The sequence below is a fragment of the Physella acuta genome, unplaced genomic scaffold (genome assembly GCF_028476545.2).
Source record: "Physella acuta isolate Inbredline_101_S28 unplaced genomic scaffold, ASM2847654v3 ptg000658l, whole genome shotgun sequence".
Lineage (NCBI taxonomy): Eukaryota > Metazoa > Mollusca > Gastropoda > Physidae > Physella > Physella acuta.
In genome coordinates, this window is record NW_026732177.1 from 528144 (window position 1) to 555565 (window position 27422).

At 43.8% G+C, this 27422-nt stretch overlaps 1 protein-coding gene across 1 annotated transcript in view; it reads right to left on the reverse strand.

Annotated features, from left to right (window-relative positions):
- Positions 1–8917: 8917 nt before the first annotated feature.
- The window catches only part of LOC131948729 (transmembrane protein 45B), a 29378-nt gene continuing 10873 nt past the window's right edge, over positions 8918–27422 (reverse strand). The window contains exons 2-5 of the mRNA XM_059310404.1: positions 16256–16635; positions 14398–14635; positions 13209–13373; positions 8918–11158 (exon numbers count right to left, since the gene is read on the reverse strand). Coding sequence (XP_059166387.1) covers positions 10939–11158; positions 13209–13373; positions 14398–14635; positions 16256–16517 — 885 coding nt within the window. The 5' untranslated portion in view covers positions 16518–16635 and the 3' untranslated portion in view covers positions 8918–10938. The remainder of the gene's footprint in view (positions 11159–13208; positions 13374–14397; positions 14636–16255; positions 16636–27422) is intronic.

A 27422-nucleotide genomic window follows, 5' to 3' on the forward strand; every position in this document is an offset into this window, starting at 1 on the left:
GTACAATTTATCCCAACTACACCAGATGACGCTACAATTTATCCCAACTACACCAGATGACGGTACAATTTATCCCAACTACACTAGAAACGGTACAATTTATCCCAACTACACTAGAAACGGTACAATTTATCCCAACTACACCAGATGACGGTACAATTTATCCCAACTACACTAGAAACGGTACAATTTATCCCAACTACACTAGAAACGGTACAATTTATCCCAACTACACTAGAAACGGTACAATTTATCCCAACTACACTAGAAACGGTACAATTTATCACAAGTACATTAGATGACGCTACAATTTATCCCCAACTACACCAGATGACGGTACAATTTATCCCAACTACACTAGAAACGGTACAATTTATCCCAACTACACTAGAAACGGTACAATTTATCCCAACTACACTAGAAACGGTACAATTTATCCCAACTACACTAGAAACGGTACAATTTATCACAAGTACATTAGATGACGCTACAATTTATCCCAACTACACTAGAAACGGTACAATTTATCACAAGTACATTAGATGACGCTACAATTTATCCCCAACTACACCAGATGACGGTACAATTTATCCCAACTACACCAGATGACGGTACAATTTATCCCCAACTACACCAGACGACGGTACAATTTATCCCCAACTACACCAGACGACGGTACAATTTATCCCCAACTACACCAGACGACGGTACAATTTATCCCCAACTACACCAGACGACGGTACAATTTATCCCCAACTACACCAGACGACGGTACAATTTATCCCCAACTACACCAGATGACGGTACAATTTATCCCCAACTACACCAGATGACGGTACAATTTATCCCAACTACACTAGAAAAGGTACAATTTATCCCAACTACACCAGACGACGGTACAATTTATCCCCAACTACACCAGATGACGGTACAATTTATCCCCAACTACACCAGATGACGGTACAATTTATCCCAACTACACCAGATGACGGTACAATTTATCCCAACTACACTAGAAAAGGTACAATTTATCCCAACTACACCAGATGATGGTACAATTTATCCCAACTACACCAGATGACGCTACAATTTATCCCCAACTACACCAGATGACGGTACAATTTATCCCAACTACACTAGAAAAGGTACAATTTATCCCCAACTACACCAGATGACGGTACAATTTATCCCAACTACACTAGAAAAGGTACAATTTATCCCAACTACACCAGATGACGGTACAATTTATCCCCAACTACACCAGATGACGGTACAATTTATCCCCAACTACACCAGATGACGGTACAATTTATCCCAACTACACCAGATGACGGTACAATTTATCCCCAACTACACCAGATGACGGTACAATTTATCCCCAACTACACCAGATGACGGTACAATTTATCCCAACTACACCAGATGATGGTACAATTTATCCCAACTACACCAGATGACGGTACAATTTATCCCAACTACACCAGATGACGGTACAATTTATCCCCAACTACACCAGATGACGGTACAATTTATCCCCAACTACACCAGATGACGGTACAATTTATCCCAACTACACTAGAAACGGTACAATTTATCCCCAACTACACCAGATGACGGTACAATTTATCCCCAACTACACCAGATGACGGTACAATTTATCCCAACTACACTAGAAAAGGTACAATTTATCCCAACTACACCAGACGACGGTACAATTTATCCCCAACTACACCAGATGACGGTACAATTTATCCCCAACTACACCAGATGACGGTACAATTTATCCCAACTACACCAGATGACGGTACAATTTATCCCAACTACACTAGAAAAGGTACAATTTATCCCAACTACACCAGATGATGGTACAATTTATCCCAACTACACCAGATGACGCTACAATTTATCCCCAACTACACCAGATGACGGTACAATTTATCCCAACTACACTAGAAAAGGTACAATTTATCCCAACTACACCAGACGACGGTACAATTTATCCCAACTACACCAGATGACGGTACAATTTATCCCAACTACACTAGAAACGGTACAATTTATCACAAGTACATTAGATGACGCTACAATTTATCCCCAACTACACCAGATGACGGTACAATTTATCCCAACTACACTAGAAACGGTACAATTTATCACAAGTACATTAGATGACGCTACAATTTATCCCCAACTACACCAGATGACGGTACAATTTATCCCAACTACACCAGATGACGCTACAATTTATCCCCAACTACACCAGATGACGGTACAATTTATCCCAACTACACTAGAAAAGGTACAATTTATCCCAACTACACCAGATGATGGTACAATTTATCCCAACTACACCAGATGACGCTACAATTTATCCCCAACTACACCAGATGACGGTACAATTTATCCCAACTACACTAGAAAAGGTACAATTTATCCCAACTACACCAGATGATGGTACAATTTATCCCAACTACACCAGATGACGCTACAATTTATCCCCAACTACACCAGATGACGGTACAATTTATCCCAACTACACCAGATGACGCTACAATTTATCCCCAACTACACCAGATGACGGTACAATTTATCCCCAACTACACCAGATGACGGTACAATTTATCCCAACTACACCAGATGACGCTACAATTTATCCCCAACTACACCAGATGACGGTACAATTTATCCCCAACTACACCAGATGACGGTACAATTTATCCCAACTACACCAGATGACGCTACAATTTATCCCCAACTACACCAGATGACGGTACAATTTATCCCCAACTACACCAGATGACGGTACAATTTATCCCAACTACACCAGATGACGCTACAATTTATCCCCAACTACACCAGATGACGGTACAATTTATCCCCAACTACACCAGATGACGGTACAATTTATCCCAACTACACCAGATGACGCTACAATTTATCCCCAACTACACCAGATGACGGTACAATTTATCCCAACTACACCAGATGACGCTACAATTTATCCCCAACTACACCAGATGACGGTACAATTTATCCCCAACTACACCAGATGACGGTACAATTTATCCCCAACTACACCAGATGACGGTACAATTTATCCCCAACTACACCAGATGACGGTACAATTTATCCCAACTACACCAGATGACGCTACAATTTATCCCCAACTACACCAGATGACGGTACAATTTATCCCCAACTACACCAGATGACGGTACAATTTATCCCCAACTACACCAGATGACGGTACAATTTATCCCAACTACACCAGATGACGCTACAATTTATCCCCAACTACACCAGATGACGGTACAATTTATCCCAACTACACTAGAAAAGGTACAATTTATCCCAACTACACCAGATGATGGTACAATTTATCCCAACTACACCAGATGACGCTACAATTTATCCCCAACTACACCAGATGACGCTACAATTTATCCCCAACTACACCAGATGACGGTACAATTTATCCCAACTACACTAGAAAAGGTACAATTTATCCCAACTACACCAGATGATGGTACAATTTATCCCAACTACACCAGATGACGCTACAATTTATCCCCAACTACACCAGATGACTATACAATTTATCCCAACTACACTAGAAAAGGTACAATTTATCCCAACTACACTAGAAAAGGTACAAGTTATCTAATACCTCAGAGAAAACAACAGAAATTTCAAAACAACCGGCCCGTCGGTCTAACCGAAAAACCGAATAATTTGTGTTAAAATTAATTAATTACCGTGTGTTCTGTAATTAGAGTACAGTCGATAGGAATTCCTTAATATTTTCTTCAGCTGATTCCAAACTAGCGGGGTATAGGCTAGATCTCCACAAATTGACAAGACGTTTTCAATGCAGTGAAAAATCTGGACCCAAATTGTAGCAGTGAACTATTTGAACTGTTGACTGCAGCTACTTGCAGATACCACACTCCCAACTCTCTAGTCGTACGCTACTGCTACATGTCCTTCATTTGTGGGTATCGCAAGCAATTGAATAATTATCTAATATACAAAGTTCAATTCTGTATGTTTGTATGTGCGGGCATACCGCAGATTCCAAAGAAACATAAGAAATGTATCTATTACTATCGTCATAGTGTAATAAAGCTAAAGTGCTCATCGACTAAATATGTTTTAGCAAGGTGCGTATATTTAATATTTTCTTCGAGTTATTCGAAAGTGTAAAAACTGTGGCAACTATAAAATAAATTTAAGTTTGTGTTTGTGTTGCGTTTGTATTTATATTTTCGTTTGTGTTTGTGTTTGCATTGTTTGTGTTGGTGTTTTCTTTTGTGTTTGTGTTTGTTTTTTCTTTTATGTTTGTGTTTGCATGATGCGTTTGTGCTTGTGTTGCGTTCGTGTTCGTATTTTCGTTTGTGCTGTTTTGCGTTTGCATTGTGTTTGTGTTCGCATTGTTTTCGTGTTTGAGTTTTCTTTTGTGTTGTGTTTGTGTTTTCTTTTATTTCCGTTGTGTTTAGTTTTGTTCTGTTCCCAAGTTGGTACATTTAAAAAAAATATTTACCGTGATAGTGGTGGTCTGTGACAGTAGTGGTCATATATATATATATATATATATATATATATATATATATATATATATATATATATGTGTGTGTGAGAGTGTGTGTGTGAGTGTATATATATATATATATATATATATATATATATATATATATATATATATATATAGATGTGTGTGTGTGTGTATGTATACAGTAGTATTGCTAGCCACGAGCTGCTGAAGAATGTATGTGAGCTGAGTTTAATGTGGTGTTCACCTCAATATCGATTGATTGATTTCCTCTAACGCTTGCTGTAGACGTACCCCCACCCCCGGGATAAAAGGATATCGATCACGTGACTGCACACAGGTGCTAGCACCATGAGATCTTAGCGGTGCCAGATTTATAGAAAGACGTGTAAGTCACTGACACCAGTTCCACCACACTAGGGTGACCTGCCTGGTGCTGAGGTACAGACCACCACCACTGTAATAGACCACCACTGTCACAGACCACCACCACTATCACAGACCACCACTATCACAGACCACCACTATCACAGACCACCACCACTATCACAGACCACCACTGTAACAGACCACCACTGTCACAGACCACTACTGTCACAGACCACCACCACTATCACAGACCACCACTATCACAGACCACCACTATCACAGACCACCACTGTCACAGACCACCACCACTGTCACAGACCACTACTGTCACAGACCACCACCACTATCACAGACCACCACTATCACAGACCACTATCACAGACCACCACTATCACAGACCACCACTATCACAGACCACCACCACTATCACAGACCACCACTATCACAGACCACCACTATCACAGACCACCACTATCACAGACCACCGCTGTCACAGACCACCACCACTGTCACAGACCACCACTATCACAGACCACCACTGTCACAGACCACCACTATCACAGACCACCACTGTCACAGACCACCACTATCACAGACCACCACCACTATCACAGACCACCACTATCACAGACCACCACTATCACAGACCACCACCACTATCACAGACCACCACTATCACAGACCACCACCACTATAACAGACCACCACTATCACAGACCACCACTATCACAGACCACCACTATCACAGACCACCACTATCACAGACCACCACTATCACAGACCACCACTATCACAGACCACCACTATCACAGACCACCAATATCACAGACCACCACTATCACAGACCACCACCACTATCACAGACCACCACTATCACAGACCACCACCACTATCACAGACCACCACTATCACAGACCACCACTATCACAGACCACCACTGTAACAGACCACCACAACTATCACAGACCACCACTATCACAGACCACCACTATCACAGACCACCACTATCACAGACCACCACTATCACAGACCACCACTATTACAGACCACCACTGTAACAGACCACCACTGTAACAGACCACCACTATCACAGACCACCACTATCACAGACCACCACTATCACAGACCACCACTATTACAGACCACCACATTAGACCTCCCAAGAAACACAACAGGTATTGATAAATCGTTGCCATGGTGACGGTTTTCTTTGGAGCTCTCCCTTGTTGCCAAGAGGAGAAACTATAGTTGTCGTGGCTGTATAATTAATGCGCTTCCAATTATGTCATTATCCCCTAGCCCCCCGGGACGTTTTATTTTGTCAATACACAGATGGTGACAGTGGAAAAATGATGACATCATGATGTCACTGCTCAGTGCGTCAATACACAGATGGTGACAGTTAGAATGTCCTATCACATACAAGTTAGAATGTGCTGTCACATACTAGTTAGAATTTCCTATCAGTTTCCCCATATCAACATATAGTTTTAAATTTTTTTAGTATTTAAAAAGTGTGTGTGCTGCTAATTATGTGATTTTTATTTTATATTTATATTTCATAAAAATAATATCATTTCATCCGTTTTTATTTTTAAAATTAATATCAATTATTTTTTAAATCCGCGGACTTTCTGTGTTGCCAGATTTTGTGACAGATATGGCTTCAACATTTGATGTCATGGCTGCAGCAATTGATGTCATGGCTTCAACATTTGATGTCATGGCTGCAGCAATTGATGTCATGGCTGCAGCAATTGATGTCATGGCTGCAGCAATTGATGTCATGGCTGCAGCAATTGATGTCATGGCTGCAGCAATTGATGTCATGGCTGCAGCAATTGATGTCATGGCTGCAGCAATTGATGTCATGGCTGCAGCAATTGATGTCATGGCTGCAGCAATTGATGTCATTGCTGCAGCAATTGATGTCATGGCTGTAGAAACTTGGTCAGTTAATGACATTGATTAAATCACGATAACAAAACTTTAATTTCAACAAACGAATGCCTTAAGAAAGATAAACTTTGCTAGCCTTCACACACCATACTCTTGTAAAACCCTAATTACGTATGTTTTTAAAACAAGTTAATTAAAAAAGCTAATTAATTAAAACAACCAATCTTTCCTTCCTCCTTTGCTGAAACCAAAGAATTTTGATCTAACGAGTCAAATAACTAATATCGTATTCTCTTTTTTTTTTTTTACTTTCTCGTATACGAAGTATAGAGGAAGTATTGTAGGCGTGCAAAAAATCCAAATCGATATTTTCACAAATCTCGACGTTTTACTCCTCCCTGACTCGGAAAAACATAGTTTTGCAATTTAGTCCGTATGGCTGTGTATGTATGTATGTGTGTATGTGTGTATGTCTGTGAACACGATAACTTGAGTACCGTTAAAGCAAGGTTGATGAAATTTCATATATAAATATTATATCAAATTACGTAGTTCTGTATAAACTTTTCAGCGATTTCCGGTAACCGGAAGAGGAACATTTTCTACTTTTAGTTTTTCAAAAGCGTATAATTCGAGCACTGTTTCAGATAGATAAACAAAATTCTCTGCCTTTTCTCAAATTATGAGTAATTTCCGTTGAGCGGAAGTGGTACTTTACACTATTTCAGATTTCTCAAAAAACGTATACGAATTTATAAAGAACTAGTATTCCGCACTATTATACACACATTGTTTGTCGTTCAATTGATGTGCAATTCTTTTTTTTCAACGAGATTCTATTCTATTTTAAAAAGTTTAAGTAATTAAAAATTGATTAAAAATCATGTCTGTATCCCGAGTTGCCATCCCCCGTAGTGTTAAATAAGAATATTCGAGAAAGTTTAGGGGAAATCACTCCCGCTTTATTTCTTGTCAAATAACTTTTTTTCTATTACGTAGCGATGTTAGCATCCGTTGTATCGATATTTTAGAAGCTAGTGTTTAGGTATCGATATGTTAGCAGCCAGTGTTTAGGTATCGATATGTTAGCAGACAGTGCGTCTGTGTTTTTTAAAATATATCTATAAAAACAACAGGTCAGATCGTTTACATAGAGGTAACACAATAGAGATTAGCAGCTTAATCCTAGGATTAGGGTTAGGATTAGAGTTAGAGATGAGAAGATACTGTACGTTTATTCAGCCTGAGCCTGCTGGGAGAGGATGGTTCTATCGATTAGCCGTACCCACTTAGGACTACAGAGGAAATCGTCGATAAGAACATTACGAGGGTTAAAGGTAGGCAATCACACAATCATGTAGGCAATCATGTAGGCGATCATGTAGGCAATCATGTAGGCAATCGAGTTCTCAAAAGTTATTGTCCCAGTAGACGCCAATTAACTTAACCTAACCTAACCTTACCCAATCTAACCTAACCCAACCCAACCCAACCCAACCTAACCCAACCCAACCCAACCTAACCTAACCTGAAGGTCAATCTGCGTTATCGTGTCGGTCAACATTTTAGTTTATGTTTATGTTGGCAATTTTGTGATGTACTGACCTGGCAACTTTGTGATGAACTGACCTGGCAACTTTGTGCAACTTTGTGATGTACTGACCTGGCAACTTTGTGCAACTTTGTGATGTACTGACCTGGCAACTTTGTGATGTACTGACCTGGCAACTTTGTGATGTACTGACCTGGCAACTTTGTGCAACTTTGTGATGTACTGACCTGGCAACTTTGTGATGTACTGACCTGGCAACTTTGTGCAACTTTGTGATGTACTGACCTGGCAACTTTGTGATGTACTGACCTGGCAACTTTGTGCAACTTTGTGATGTACTGACCTGGCAACTTTGTGCAACTTTGTGATGTACTGACCTGGCAACTTTGTGATGTACTGACCTGGCAACTTTGTGCAACTTTGTGATGTACTGACATTGCAATTTAGCTCGCAATTCAGTTATTTGAAATAAACACGATAGATCTATATCCACTAACTTATAGATATGACATTAAACACTGACATTTAAAATAGACATTAGCCCGATAATTCGACAATTTTATATTTAAATAATTTATTTAATATACAATAAGATCTAAACATTACAAAAGGCCAGTAAAAAATGGTCATACATTAACACAACAGCATTCAACACTGAATCATCAGATGTGTTTAAGGTATTCTAGTAGATCAAATGTATAAAAACAAAAATCGTCAGAAATCTTTTCATGGATTGTACACAAGTTGATGTTGGAATGTCTCTCGGCAATGTGCCTCGTATCACAAAACTGCTTGTACTACATCAAAGATACTCAGCCTAATTCACACAAACTCCAGTCTTATTCACACAAACCCCAGCCTAATTCACACAAACTCCAGCCTTATTCACACAAACTCCATTCTAATTCACACAAACCCCAGTCCTAACAAATTCCAGTCAAGTTGACACAAACCCCAGTCAAGTAACCCCACACACATCTCAGTCTTACACCAGATTCAAGCACCCGAACATTATCATAACATGATCTATTTTGGATCAGCCACATCAAATTAAAATGTAAGTCTCTCAAAAATGTCAGCTACCAATGCAGAAAAAAAAGTAAATTTACAAACATTAACATAACTAAAAGGATTTCTAAAGTCTAAAGAATATTTGAAATTAGAATTTTTCAGAAAATAACCCTTTAACTGTAAAAAATGATATCCTAGTTACTTAGTATGGATAGAAATAGCTCTAACTGTTAACATTGATATCCTTGATACTGTTAGTATGGATAGAAATAACTCTAACTGTTATCATTGATATCCATATAATTCTTAAGACTGGGTAGTTTATTTCAAGTGTCGATATGGAGAAAATATTTAAATTTCACAGAAACGTCTTATTTTACTGATCTTGTACAAATTATTTCCTAAGTGAAATTGTAATTTGGTAAAAGTGTACAAAATGGATTAGCTAAAAAAAAGCAGAAAAAATGATGACGTAGAATATAAATCTGTACATGATTATAGGTGTGATAAATAAAAATTCAATTGACTTCAACACCCCTCATGACATTGTCAAATCGCCGTTACAATAAATAAGGCTCGCCGCTAAATAGGGCTCAGTTTTACAAGCACTTCATTAAAAGAGTGTAACAATAATACAAAATAAAAACACACATAGTATAAAAACATTTAAAAAAAACATTAAAAACAGAAACTGTATAAAACAATTAGTATAAAAACATTTTTAAAACAAAAATAGTATAAAGACAAAAAAAAACCCCAAAAAAACAGTATATCACATAAACTGCACAATTAGTAAAAAAAACACTTTAAAAACACAAATAGTATAAAAATAAAATAAAAACCACAAACTGTATAAAAACATAACAAAACATTTTAAAACAAGATCCAACAAAGATCTATGCACAGGACTGGCGTCTGCACCACGTGACAGAAGGCAGGGCAGACGACAGTGTGCTAGTAGAGAGTGCAGGAAAATAGACGGGGACAGACCCAGGCAACAAAAGGTCCAAAACTCAGAACTAAGTCACAGAACAAGTGTTTCTGTCAGGCATCTTGACAGTTTCAAGTATCCCCCCCTACCCCCTACCCATTACGTCTGAAAAATGGTCTGAAAGAAACCCTCCACAGAATGTGCCCAGTATGACGTCGATGAGAGAGGTTTCCTTCACGCCAAATTACAAACAAATCTGGGCAATGTAAACTCTTTTTTTTTCTGTCAAAATGTATGTTAAATTGTGTCAAATGTGTATCTTATATTGTGCCAAATGTGTATCTTATGTTGTATCAATTGTGTATGTTAAATTGTGTCAAATGTGTATCTTATATTGTGCCAAATGTGTATCTTATGTTGTATCAATTGTGTATGTTAAATTGTGTCAAATGTGTATCTTATGTGTATCAAATGTGTATGTTGTATTGTCCGAGTTAAGACATTGTTTAAATCCCATGGATCTCCTTCTGTCAAGAAACTCTATGTACAGCACTGTGTTGTTGAACAAAGAAAGAAATGAGTCTGTGTTCTACTGACTGACGATCTAGACTAGTCTGGATGACGTCACTATTTGATCTGGGCTTTCTCCACCGGCTTCTCGTACTCGATGTCACTTCCGTCACCGTCGTCTGCTGCCGTCAACATCCGGTACCCTTCCTGCTTGTCGCCGTTCTCCAGGACGGTTAAATGTAGGTCAGTGCCGTTCTGTCCGGTCTGGTGGTGGTAGCACCTGCCCATGACGACCACTAGCACCAGCAGCACGATGAAGTGGAAGGCGCAGTGCCAGCTGGGGACAAGACAAACTGACGTCATTTGACGCTGAGGACAAGACAAACTGACGTCATTTGACGCCTCGATTGGAAGACAAGACAAACTGACGTCATTTGACGCTTAGGACAAGACAAACTGACGTCATTTGACGCTGAGGACAAGACAAACTGACGTCATTTGACGCCTTTAGCTGAGGACAAACTGACGTCATTTGACGCCTTTAGCTGAGGACAAACTGACGTCATTTGACGCCTTTAGCTGGCCCTAAAGCTTACTCCTTGATTACCTTAAGCTAATTAAATAATCTTACCTTGCTTACCACTCCCCCCTCCCCCAAGTGATCTTAACGTAACCTTAGTCTAATAATATCCCCTATTACCCTAACCCTACAGGTAAGCGAATCGTTATACATAATGTAGGGTTAGCAGGTAAAAACAGACGAAGATATTTCATACACACAATTCAACACGTTTAATTGATGTATTTACGAGGCATATTAATATAATTTATTAATAGAAAACGGTAAGCTAACTAATGAAAAAATTTCACTTTTAAATGAATGCCCCGTTAATCTAGGATATAACTTGACGTCGGGTGTATAAAATTGTCCCGTGTGGCAACATGTGTTTAGTGGCCAGATAAAGTTGCTAAAAATGTAGCCAGGGTATCCCATGACACGATGACCTAGAATCGCTTCAACCATTTATGTCAACAGAGGGTAGGGCGTTTTTTTTACAGCATGCTTCAAATATTTAAAAATGTTGCCATAGAACTGCTCCATCATCATGGCGGCCATAAAAAGATAACTTTATAAAATCAATAATCAAATGGAACAAATCGCAACACACCTGCTCATGTGCAAGATCTAAATAATCACGGACATGGTGGATAACAGGCTAGCTAAGGGCTAACTTGGGGCTAGCTAAGGGCTAACTTGGGGGCTAACTTGGGGCTAACTTGGGGCTAACTTGGGGCTAACTTGGGGGCTAACTTGGGGCTAACTTGGGGGCTAACTTGGGGTTAACTTGGGGCTAACTTGGGGCTAACTTGGGGCTAACTTGGGGGCTAACTTGGGGCTAACTTGGGGGCTAACTTGGGGGCTAACTTGGGGGCTAACTTGGGGCTAACTTGGGGCTAACTTGGGGCTAACTTGGGGCTAACTTGGGGGCTAACTTGGGGCTAACTTGGCTAACTTGGGGCTAGCTAAGGGATAACTTGGGGCTAGCTAAGGGCTAACTTGGGGGCTAACTTGGGGTTAACTTGGGGCTAACTTTGGGGGCTAACGTGGGGGCTAACTTGGGGCTAACTTGGGGGCTAACTTGGGGGCTAACTTGGGGCTAACTTGGGGCTAACTTTGGGGGCTAACGTGGGGGCTAACTTGGGGCTAACTTGGGGCTAACTTGGGGGCTAACTTGGGGGCTAACTTGGGGGCTAACTTGGGGCTAACTAAGGGCTAACTTGGGGCTAACTTGGGGCTAGCTAAGGGCTAACTTGGGGGCTAACTTGGGGCTAACTTGGGGGCTAACTTGGGGCTAACTTGGGGCTAATTTGGGGCTAACTTGGGGCTAACTTGGGGGCTAACTTGGGGCTAACTTGGGGCTAACTTGGGGCAAACTTGGGGGCTAACTAGGGGGCTAACTTAGGGGCTAACTTGGGGCTAACTTGGCTAACTTGGGGCTAGCTAAGGGCTAACTTGGGGCTAGCTAAGGGCTAACTTGGGGGCTAACTTGGGGTTAACTTGGGGGCTAACTTGGGGCTAACTTGGGGCTAACTTGGGGCTAACTTGGGGCTAACTTGGGGGCTAACTTGGGGGCTAACCTGGGGCTAAATTGGGGCTAACTTGGGGCTAACTTGGGGCTAACTTGGGGCTAACTAAGTGTTTACTTGATGCTACTTAGTTGTTTTAACGAGCATCAGGACACATGGACGTGTACATGACGTCTAACCGTGTTACCTAAAATAGATGGTAGCCCGCGTGTTACCTAAAATAGATGGTAGCCCGCGTGTTACCTAAAATAGATGGTAGCCCGCGTGTTACCTAAAATAGATGGTAGCCCGCGTGTTACCTAAAATAGATGGTAGCCCGCATGACATCCATATGGTTCTGTAGGTCCCATGCCAGGCTGTTTTTGTCGTGTCCATACAGGATGATGCCCACTGCCCAGAACCAGCTGCCCTGCAGCATCAGCAGGTAGGACCTACACAAGGGCAGCAGGGCAGATCTCTGAAACCTGAAAGAAAAGTTTTAAATCTTGAAACATCAATGTTGGACATCCAGTGGCGAATTTGTTCTAGTTCCCACACGACCAGCAGCCACAAGGTCACAATGTAGCCACAAGGTCACAGTGTAGCCACAAGGTCACAGTGTAGCCACAAGGTCACAGTGTAGCCACAAGGTCACAGTGTAGCAGCCACAAGGTCACAGTGTAGCCACAAGGTCACAGTGTAGCCACAAGGTCACAGTGTAGCCACAAGGTCACAGTGTAGCCACAAGGTCACACTTTCTCGTGAAATGATTAAAAAACTCCCCCAAGCTCGCTGGCCACGCTCCATTGATTTATTCATGAAACCAATCGACCGTAACTTGGTGAAGAAATTGCTCTAGAAACTTCTCCAATAGTGGACGACAGTCAAGCCTTGAAGGAATTATAATCTCACGTGAAAATCTTCTGTGTCAGACAGATAGGCTCAGCATCTGGGGCGGTGGGGGTGAGGTGGGGGGATGAATGATGAAAACAAGTGCATCAAGAGCGCTGGGAAGTGTTTTAAAGTAAACAATGGGGGAGGAGGGGGTGAGGGAGGGTGTTTTAAAAAGTAAACAATGACATTAAGAGCCCATGCGTCACGTCGAGTGAATATTTTGTTATTTGCTTTAAAACACGAATGTGAAAATGTGTGGAGCTATTAGTGTCAAGTTAGTGACGTAAGAAGAGATATGTAGGGTGGGGCAAGGTTGGAGTGAAAGCGGGAGGGGGGGGGGGTCTTAAAACTTTTCAAAATGTAACGCCACATGCCTGGTCTCACAGAATCACAACGAGACTTAACTCACCATTATGATTCATTCATAAAATCATTTCGACTTTTTTGCTTGAATATAATCTATTTGAACTATAACCTCCTTGAACCATGGCCCACTTGACCCTGCCCTCAGTGACCTTGACTACTTTGTCCCTGACCTCGTTAACCCTGACCTCCTTGAACCATGGCCCACTGACCTTGACTACATTGACCCTGACCTCCATGCCCCTGAACTACCTGGCCTCTATCAAGATGACGACGACGGTGAGAGCGACGACGTAGACCAGCAGAAGATGGATCTGGATGTCCACGATCTCCCGCCCGTGCAGGTGGTAGTAGAAGAGCAGCCCCTCCACGGCGAAGGCCAGAGCCACAGCCACGTAGTCCGTGCCCGGGGGGAGGGGCGCCCCATAGTGCATCACGATGTCCACAATCCCAGACACCAGGAAGAAAAAATACATCGTCGCATGTTGGACTGTGGAGAAATACAACAAAATGTTGGACCAGAGAAATACAACAAAATGTTGGACTGTGGAGAAATAAACCAAAATGTTGGACCAGAGAAATACAACAAAATGTTGGACCAGAGAAATACAACAAAATGTTGGACCAGAGAAATACAACAAAATGTTGGACCAGAGAAATACAACAAAATGTTGGACCAGAGAAATACAACAAAATGTTGGACTGTGGAGAAATACAACAAAATGTTGGACTGTGGAGAAATACAACAAAATGTTGGACTGTGGAGAAATACAACAAAATGTTGGACTGTGGACCAGAGAAATACAACAAAATGTTGGACTGTGGAGAAATTCAACAAAATGTTGGACTGTGGAGAAATACAACAAAATGTTGGACTGTGGACCAGAGAAATACAACAAAATGTTGGACTGTGGAGAAATACAACAAAATGTTGGACTGTGGAGAAATACAACAAAATGTTGGACCAGAGAAATACAACAAAATGTTGGACTGTGAATCGGAGAAATACAACAAAATGTTGGACTGTGGAGAAATACAACAAAATGTTGGACTGTGGAGAAATACAACAAAATGTTGGACTGTGGACCAGAGAAATACAACAAAATGTTGGACTGTGGAGAAATACAACAAAATGTTGGACTGTGGACCAGAGAAATACAACAAAATGTTGGACCAGAGAAATACAACAAAATGTTGGACTGTGGAGAAATACAACAAAATGTTGGACTGTGGAGAAATACAACAAAATGTTGGACTGTGGACCAGAGAAATACAACAAAATGTTGGACTGTGGACCAGAGAAATACAACAAAATGTTGGACTGTGGAGAAATACAACAAAATGTTGGACTGTGGAGAAATACAACAAAATGTTGGACCAGAGAAATACAACAAAATGTTGGACCAGAGAAATACAACAAAATGTTGAACTGTGGAGAAATACAACAAAATGTTGGACTGTGGAGAAATACAACAAAATGTTGGACCAGAGAAATACAACAAAATGTTGGACTGTGGAGAAATACAACAAAATGTTGGACCAGAGAAATACAACAAAATGTTGGACTGTGGAGAAATACAACAAAATGTTGGACTGTGGAGAAATACAACAAAATGTTGGACTGTGGAGAAATACAACAAAATGTTGGACTGTGGAGAAATACAACAAAATGTTGGACTAGAGAAATACAACAAAATATTGGACCAGAGAAATACAACAAAATGTTGGACTGTGAATCAGAGAAATACAACAAAATGTTGGACCAGAGAAATACAACAAAATGTTGGACTGTGAATCAGAGAAATACAACAAAATGTTGGACTGTGAATCAGAGAAATACAACAAAATGTTGGACCAGAGAAATACAACAAAATGTTGGACCAGAGAAATACAACAAAATGTTGGACCAGAGAAATACAACAAAATGTTGGACCAGAGAAATACAACAAAATGTTGGACTGTGGAGAAATACAACAAAATGTTGGACTGTGAATCAGAGAAATACAACAAAATGTTGGACTGTGAACCAGAGAAATACAACAAAATATTGGACCAGAGGAATACAACAAAATGTTGGACTAGAGAAGGGAGTTGATCCATTACAACTTACTGATGCCCATGGAGGGGACTGGCAGGTTGAAGATGATCTCCGCCAACATGCCGAACGTGGTCAGCCCGACCTTGACAATGCCCTCAACCGGAAGTTTGGCCAAGGGTCCACACGGGCAGGGGCAGGAGAAGGTGACGGTGGAGACGTATTTACTGCCGGCCCTGCGACACAGAAAGAACCTGCGGATGCTGCAGAAGGCCCACCAGAGGCCGTACAGGAGGAACAGGGACCCGGGCAGGGCGTGGCCCTTCAGATCGCCCATGTCGTCTGCTGGGGGAGGCTGGGTACGGACGTGCTGTTGTAGGTAGTCTCACACAAATCAGATCTAACTTTGACGATTCTGATTTTTTTTCTTGCTGTCTACATCCCAGGGATAAGACCTGTTAAAGATAAAAATAGGTTAATTAGTAGGTTAATTAGTAGGTTAATTAGTAGGTTAATTAGTAGGTTAATTAGTAGGTTAATTAGTAGGTTAATTAGTAGGTTAATTAGTAGGTTAATTAGTAGGTTAATTAGTAGGTTAATTAGTAGGTTAATAAGTAGGTTAATTAGTAGGTTAATTAGTAGGTTAATTAGTAGGTTAATTAGTAGGTTAATTAGTAGGTTAATTAGTAGGTTAATTAGTAGGTTAATTAGTAGGTTAATTAGTAGGTTAATTAGTAGGTTAATTAGTAGGTTAATTAGTAGGTTAATTAGGTGGTTAATTAGTAGGTTAATTAGTAGGTTAATTAGTAGGTTAATTAGTAGGTTAATTAGTAGGTTAATTAGGTGGTTAATTAGGTGGTTAATTAGTAGGTTAATTAGTAGGTTAATTAGTAGGTTAATTAGTAGGTTAATTAGTAGGTTAATTAGTAGGTTAATTAGTAGGTTAATTAGTAGGTTAATTAGTAGGTTAATTAGTAGGTTAATTAGTAGGTTAATTAGTAGGTTAATTAGTATGTTAATTGGTAGGTTAATTAGTAGGTTAATTGGTAGGTTAATTAGTAGGTTAATTAGTAGGTTAATTAGTAGGTTAATTAGGGCTTAAATTTGAATTTCGAATAAACTTTTTAAAAATCCTGTTTCAAAAGAGCTTTCTACGTTTTTAAACAGAAATCTAAAAAAAGCCGTAGGTCAGAACCAAATAGCAATATATTTTTTAAAACAATCATCAGTTGCGGTGCTTGTACTTTCTAACAGGAAGTGTAAATCTACATACACACATTAGCCCACCCACACATTAGCCCACCTACACATTAGCCCACCTCCACATTAGCCCACCTACACCCACACATTAGCCCACCTACACCCACACATTAGCTCACCCACACATTAGCCCATCTACACCCACACATTAGCCCACCTACACCCACACATTAGCCCACCTACACCCACACATTAGCCCACCCACACATTAGCCCATCTACACCCACACATTAGCTCACCCACACATTAGCCCATCTACACCCACACATTAGCCCATCTACACCCACACATTAGCCCATCTACACCCACACATTAGCCCACCCACACATTAGCCCATCTACACCCACACATTAGCCCATCTACACCCACACATTAGCCCATCTACACCCACACATTAGCCCACCTACACCCACACATTAGCCCATCTACACCCACACATTAGCCCATCTACACCCACACATTAGCCCATCTACACCCACACATTAGCCCATCTACACCCACACATTAGCCCATCTACACCCACACATTAGCCCACCTACACCCACACATTAGCCCATCTACACCCACACATTAGCCCATCTACACCCACACATTAGCCCACCCACACATTAGCCCACCCACACATTAGCCCATCTACACCCACACATTAGCCCACCTACACCCACACATTAGCTCACCCACACATTAGCCCATCTACACCCACACATTAGCCCATCTACACCCACACATTAGCCCATCTACACCCACACATTAGCCCACCCACACATTAGCCCATCTACACCCACACATTAGCCCACCTACACCCACACATTAGCTCACCCACACATTAGCCCATCTACACCCACACATTAGCCCATCTACACCCACACATTAGCCCATCTACACCCACACATTAGCCCACCCACACATTAGCCCACCCACACATTAGCCCATCTACACCCACACATTAGCCCACCCACACATTAGCCCACCCACACATTAGCCCACCTACACCCACACATTAGCCCATCTACACCCACACATTAGCCACCTACACCCACACATTAGCCCACCCACACATTAGCCCATCTACACCCACACATTAGCCCACCTACACCCACACATTAGCCCACCTACACCCACACATTAGCCCACCTACACCCACACATTAGCCCATCTACACCCACACATTAGCCCACCCACACATTAGCCCACCCACACATTAGCCCATCTACACCCACACATTAGCCCACCCACACATTAGCCCACCCACACATTAGCCCACCTACACCCACACATTAGCCCACCCACACATTAGCCCACCCACACATTAGCCCACCTACACCCACACATTAGCCCATCTACACCCACACATTAGCCACCTACACCCACACATTAGCCCACCCACACATTAGCCCACCTACACCCACACATTAGCCCACCCACACATTAGCCCACCCACACATTAGCCCACCTACACCCACACATTAGCCCACCCACACATTAGCTCATCCACACATTAGCCCACCCACACATTAGCCCATCTACACCCACACATTAGCCCACCCACACATTAGCCCACCTACACCCACACATTAGCCCACCTACACCCACACATTAGCCCACCTACACCCACACATTAGCCCACATACACCCACACATTAGCCCACCTACACCATAGCCCATCTACACCCACACATTAGCCCATCTACACCCACACATTATCCCACCCACACATTAGCCCATCTACACCCACACATTAGCTCACCCACACATTAGCCCACCCACACATTAGCCCATCTACACCCACACATTAGCCCACCCACACATTAGCCCACCCACACATTAGCCCATCTACACCCACACATTAGCCCGCCCACACATTAGCCCACCCACACATTAGCCCACATACACCCATATAAACCCATCTACACCCACACATTAGCCCACCCACACATTAGCCCACCCACACATTAGCCCATATACACCCACACATTAGCCCATCTACACCCACACATTAGCCCACCCACACATTAGCCCATCTACACCCACACATTAGCCCACCCACAACATAGCCCATCTACACCCACACATTAGCCCACCTACACCCACACATTAGCCCATCTACACCCACACATTAGCCCACCCACACATTAGCCCACCCACACATTAGCCCACCCACACATTAACCCACCCACACATTAGCCCACCCACACATTAGCCCATCTACACCCACACATTAGCCCATCTACACCCACACATTAGCCCACCCACACATTAGCCCACCTACACCCACACATTAGCCCATCCACACATTAGCCCACCCACACATTAGCCCACCCACACATTAGCCCATCTACACCCACACATTAGCCCACCCACACATTAGCCCACCCACACATTAGCCCACCCACACATTAGCCCACCCACACATTAGCCCACCCACACATTAGCCCACCCACACATTAGCCCATCTACACCCACACATTAGCCCACCCACACATTAGCCCACCCACACATTAGCCCACCCACACATTAGCCCACCCACACATTAGCCCACCCACACATTAGCCCACCTACACCCACACATTAGCCCACCCATACATTTGCCCATATACACCCACACATTAGCCCATCTACACCCACACATTAGCCCATCTACACCCACACATTAGCCCACCCACACATTAGCCCATCTACACCCACACATTAGCCCACCTACACCCACACATTAGCCCACCCACACATTAGCCCACCTACACCCACACATTAGCCCATCTACACCCACACATTAGCCCGCCCACACATTAGCCCATCTACACCCACACATTAGCCCATCTACACTGACACTTTAGCCCACCCACACATTAGCCCATCTACACCCACACATTAGCCCACCCACACATTAGCCCACCCACACATTAGCCCATATACACCCACACATTAGCCCACCTACACCCACACATTAGCCCACCCACACATTAGCCCACCCACACCATAGCCCATCTACACTCACACATTAGCCCATCTACACCCACACATTAGCCCATCTACACCCACACATTAGCCCATCTACACCCACACATTAGCCCACCCACACATTAGCCCACCCACACCATAGCCCATCTACACTCACACATTAGCCCATCTACACCCACACATTAGCCCACCCACACATTAGCCCATCTACACTCACACATTAGCCCATCTACACCCACACATTAGCCCACATACACCCACACATTAGCCTATCTACACCCACACATTAGCTCACCCACACATTAGCCCATCTACACCCACACATTAGCCCATCTACACCCACACATTAGCCCACCTACACCCACACATTAGCTCACCCACACATTAGCCCACCTACAGCCACACATTATCCCACCTACACCCACACATTAGCCCACCCACACATTAGCCCATCTACACCCACACATTAGCCCATCTACACCCACACATTAGCCCATCTACACCCACACATTAGCTCACCCACACATTAGCCCACCTACACCCACACATTAGCCCATCTACACCCACACATTAGCCCACCTACAGCCACACATTAGCCCATCTACACCCACACAATAGCACACCTACAGCTACACATTAGCCCATCTACACCCACACATTAGCCCATCTACACCCACACATTAGCCCACCTACACCCACACATTAGCCCACCTACACCCACACATTAGCCCACCTACACCCACACATTAGCCCACCTACACCCACACATTAGCCCACCCACACATTAGCCCACCCACACATTAGCCCACCTACACCCACACATTAGCCTATCTACACCCACACATTAGCCCACCCACACATTAGCCCACATACACCCACACATTAGCCCACCTACACCCACACATTAGCCCACCCACACATTAGCCCACCCACACATTAGCCCACCCACACATTAGCCCACCCACACATTAGCCCACCCACACATTAGCCCATCTACACCCACACATTAGCCTATCTACACCCACACATTAGCCCATCTACACCCACACATTAGCCCACCCACACATTAGCCCACATACACCCACACATTAGCCCACCTACACCCACACATTAGCCCACCTACACCCACACATTAGCCCACCTACACCCACACATTAGCCCACATACACCCACACATTAGCCCACCTACACCCACACATTAGCCCACCTACACCCACACATTAGCCCACCTACACCCACACATTAGCCCACATACACCCACACATTAGCCCACCTACACCCACACATTAGCCCACCTACACCCACACATTAGCCCACCCACACATTAGCCCATCTACACCCACACATTAGCCCACCCACACATTAGCCCACCTACACCCACACATTAGCCCACATACACCCACACATTAGCCCATCTACACCCACACATTAACCCACCCACACATTAGCCCATCTACACCCACACATTAGCCCACCTACACCCACACATTAGCCCACCTACACCCACACATTAGCCCATCTACACCCACACATTAGCCCACCTACACCCACACATTAGCCCACATACACCCACACATTAGCCCACCTACACCCACACATTAGCCCACCTACACCCACACATTAGCCCACCCACACATTAGCCCACATACACCCACACATTAGCCCATCTACACCCACACATTAACCCACCCACACATTAGCCCATCTACACCCACACATTAGCCCACCTACACCCACACATTAGCCCACATACACCCACACATTAGCCCACATACACCCACACATTAGCCCACCTACACCCACACATTAGCCCACCCACACATTAGCCCATCTACACCCACACATTAGCCCACATACACCCACACATTATCCCATCTACACCCACACATTAACCCACCCACACATTAGCCCATCTACACCCACACATTAGCCCACATACACCCACACATTAGCCCACCTACACCCACACATTAGCCCACCCACACATTAGCCCATCTACACCCACACATTAGCCTATCTACACCCACACATTAGCTCACCCACACATTAGCCCACCCACACATTAGCCCATCTACACCCACACATTAGCCCACCCACACATTAGCCCATCTACACCCACACATTAGCCCACCTACACATTAGCCCACATACACCCACACATTAGCCGACCCACACATTAGCCCACCCACACATTAGCCCACATACAGCCACACATTAGCCCACCTACACCGACACTTTATCCCACCCACACATTAGCCCATCTACACCCACACATTAGCCCACCCACACATTAGCCCACCTACACCCACACATTAGCTCACCTACACATTAGCCCACCCACACATTAGCCCACCTACACCCACACATTAGCTCACCCACACATTAGCCCACCCACACATTAGCCCACCTACACCCACACATTAGCTCACCTACACATTAGCCCACCCACACATTAGCCCACCCACACATTAGCCCACCTACACCCACACATTAGCCCACCTACACCCACACATTAGCCCAACTACACATTAGCCCACCCACACATTAGCTCACCCACACATTAGCCCATCTACACCCACACATTAGCCCACCTACACCCACACATTAGCCCACCTACACCCACACATTAGCCCATCTACACCCACACATTAGCCCATCTACACCCACACATTAGCCCATCTACACCCACACATTAGCCCATCTACACCCACACATTAGCCCATCTACACCCACACATTAGCCCATCTACACCCACACATTAGCCCACCCACACATTAGCCCATCTACACCCACACATTAGCCTATCTACACCCACACATTCTCCCACCCACACATTAGCCCATCTACACCCACACATTAGCCCACATACACCCACACATTAGCCCATCTACACCCACACATTAGCCCATCTACACCCACACATTAGCCTATCTACACCCACACATTAGCCCATCTACACCCACACATTAGCCCACCCACACATTAGCCCATCTACACCCACACATTAGCCCACCCACACATTAGCCCACCTACACATTAGCCCACCCACACATTAGCCCATCTACACCCACACATTAGCCTATCTACACCCACACATTAGCTCACCCACACATTAGCCCACCTACACCCACACATTAGCCCATCTACACCCACACATTAGCCCACCCACACATTAGCCCACCCATACATTAGCCCACCTACACCCACACATTAGCCCATCTACACCCACACATTAGCCCATCTACACCCACAGATTAGCTCACACACACATTAGCCCATCTACACCCACACATTAGCCCACATACACCCACACATTAGCCCACCTACACCCACACATTAGCTCACCCACACATTAGCCCACCCACACATTAGCCCACCTACACATTAGCCCACCCACACATTAGCCCACCCACACATTAACCCACCTACACCCACACATTAGCCCACCCACACATTAACCCACCTACAGCCACACATTATCCCACCTACACCCACACATTAGCCTATCTACACCCACACATTAGCCCATCTACACCCACACATTAGCTCACCCACACATGAGCCCAACCACACATTAGCCCATCTACACCCACACATTAGCCCATCTACACCCACACATTAGCCCATCTACACCCACACATTAGCTCACCCACACATTAGCCCACCCACACATTAGCCCATCTACACCCACACATTAGCCCATCTACACCCACACATTAGCCCACCTACACATTAGCCCACCTACACCCACACATTAGCCCACCTACACCCACACATTAGCCCATCTACACCCACACATTAGCCCACCCACACATTAGCCCATCTACACCCACACATTAGCCCATCTACACCCACACATTAGCCCATCTACACCCACACATTAGCTCACCCACACATTAGCTCACCCACACATTAGCCCACCTACACCCACACATTAGCCCACCCACACATTAGCCCATCTACACCCACACATTAGCCCACCTACACCCACACATTAGCCCATCTACACCCACACATTAGCTCACCCACACATTAGCCCACCCACACATTAGCCCACCTACACCCACACATTAGCCCACCTACACCCACACATTAGCCCACCTACACCCACACATTAGCCCACCTACACCCACACATTAGCCCACCTACACCCACACATTAGCCCACCTACACCCACACATTAGCCCACCCACACATTAGCCCACCTACACCCACACATTAGCCCACATACACCCACACATTAGCCCACCTACACCCACACATTAGCCCACATACACCCACACATTAGCCCATCTACACCCACACATTAGCCCACCCACACATTAGCCCATCTACACATTAGCCCACCTCCACATTAGCCCACCTACACCCACACATTAGCCCACCTACACCCACACATTAGCTCACCCACACATTAGCCCATCTACACCCACACATTAGCCCACCTACACCCACACATTAGCCTATCTACACCCACACATTAGCCCACCCACACATTAGCCCACCTACACCCACACATTAGCCCACCCACACCCACACATTAGCCCATCTACACCCACACATTAGCCCACCTACACCCACACATTAGCCCATCTACACCCACACATTAGCCCACCTACACCCACACATTAGCCCATCTACACCCACACATTAGCCCATCTACACCCACACATTAGCCCACCCACACATTAGCCCACCTACACCCACACATTAGCCCACCCACACATTAGCCCATCTACACCCACACATTAGCCCACCCACACATACGCCCACATACACCCACACATTAGCCCACATACACCCACACATTAGCCCACCCACACAAAACCCTCCATCTAAACCCGCACATAAACCCAAGTTTAAAACCCTGTTTACGACCAAGACTTTAGCAGACGTGTGCACTCAAGGAGTTGAAATCAAATTAGCGCCATCGATACCGTGGATAAATTGGGTATCGATTAGAACATTGCTCATTGTTCCGTCCACCTAAACTAACTAGGCCAGAGAAAAAGTCTCGAACAATCCAAGAGACGGAATTGTTTGGATGGAAATTGTTTGTTGCACATGTACACAACTTGAATTGTTCGTTCAGAAACTGAATAAATAAAACGAAAAAAAAACAACGCGTTGAGTAATTACGACGGACTGCAGATAAATCAGACGTGAAGTCATGCACGACATGTGAAATAGCTGATGTTGGCATTTGAAATAGCTGATGTTGACATGTGAAATAGCTGATGTTGACATGTGAAATAGCTGATGTTGACATGTGAAATAGCTGATGTTGACATGTGAAATAGCTGATGTTGACATGTGAAATAGCTGATGTTGACATGTGAAATAGCTGATTTTTACTACAGGCATGAGATAGCAGATACCGGTATTTTATTTTGTGAGGTGAGAATTCATAGTAAACAAACGGACGGTACAACACAACAAACGGACGGTACAACACAACAAACAAACATATACCACACACAGGATGCTTTCAATAGTTAAACCCCCCATTTAAAGATATAGATAAGTGTAACTACAATGGGGGGGGGGGGGGCTGGCATCTCATATAAATCTTTTCAAGCGGTCGCTGTACACCCTCAAGCCGCCGTAAGCCACGACATTTACATAGATAAGCGTGGACAAAGTTTTTATGGACATCAACATTTTTTGAGACGCCAAATCAAGATCGAAGTTCAAGGACAATGGATTTATACAGGTATGTCAAAATATGCAGATGGTCCAAAATCTACAAGTTACGCCATTTAGAGAAAAGGAGACTTCTGTGTGATATAAGGGTCTTGATGTGATATAGGGGACTTGATGTTATATAGGGGTCTTGGTGTGATATAGTGGTCTTGATGTGATATAGGGGTCTTGATGTGATATAGGGATCTTGGTGTGATATAGGGGTCTTGGTGTGATATAGGGGACGGTGTGATATAGGGGTCTTGGTGTGATATAGGGGTCTTGATGTGATATAGGGGTCTTGGTGTGATATAGGAGACTTCTGTGTGATATAGGGGTCTTGGTGTGATATAGAGGTCTTGGTGTGATATAAGGGTCTTGATGTGATATAGGGGTCTTGGTGTGATATAGGGGTCTTGATGTGATATAGGAGACTTCTGTGTGATATAGGGGTCTTGGTGTGATATAGAGGTCTTGGTGTGATATAGGGGTCTTGGTGTGATATAGGGGTCTTGATGTGATATAGGGGTCTTGGTGTGATATAGGAGACTTCTGTGTGATATAGGGGTCTTGGTGTGATATAGAGGTCTTGGTGTGATATAGGGGTCTTGATGTGATATAGGGATCTTGGTGTGATATAGGGGTCTTGGTGTGATATAGGGGTCTTGGTGTGATATAGGGGTCTTGATGTGATATAGGGGTCTTGGTGTGATATAGGGGTCTTGGTGTGATATAGGGGTCTTGGTGTGATATAGGGGTCTTGGTGTGATATAGGGGTCTTGGTGTGATATAGGGGTCTTGATGTGATATAGGGGTCTTGATGTGATATAGGGGTCTTGGTGTGATATAGGGGTCTTGGTGTGATATAGGGGTCTTGGTGTGATATAGGGGTCTTGGTGTGATATAGGGGTCTTGGTGTGATATAGGGGTCTTGATGTGATATAGGGGTCTTGGTGTGATATAGGGGTCTTGGTGTGATATAGGGTTCTTGGTGTGATATAAGGGTCTTGGTGTGATATAAGGGTCTTGGTGTGATATAGGGGTCTTGGTGTGATATAGGGGTCTTGATGTGATATAGGGGTCTTGATGTGATATAGGGATCTTGGTGTGATATAGGGGTCTTGATGTGATATAGGGGTCTTGGTGTGATATAGGGGTCTTGGTGTGATATAGGGATCTTGGTGTGATATAGGGGTCTTGGTGTGATATAGGGGTCTTGGTGTGATATAGGGGTCTTGATGTGATATAGGGGTCTTGGTGTGATATAAGGGTCTTGGTGTGATATAAGGGTCTTGATGTGATATAGGGGTCTTGATGTGATATAGGAGTCTTGATGTGATAT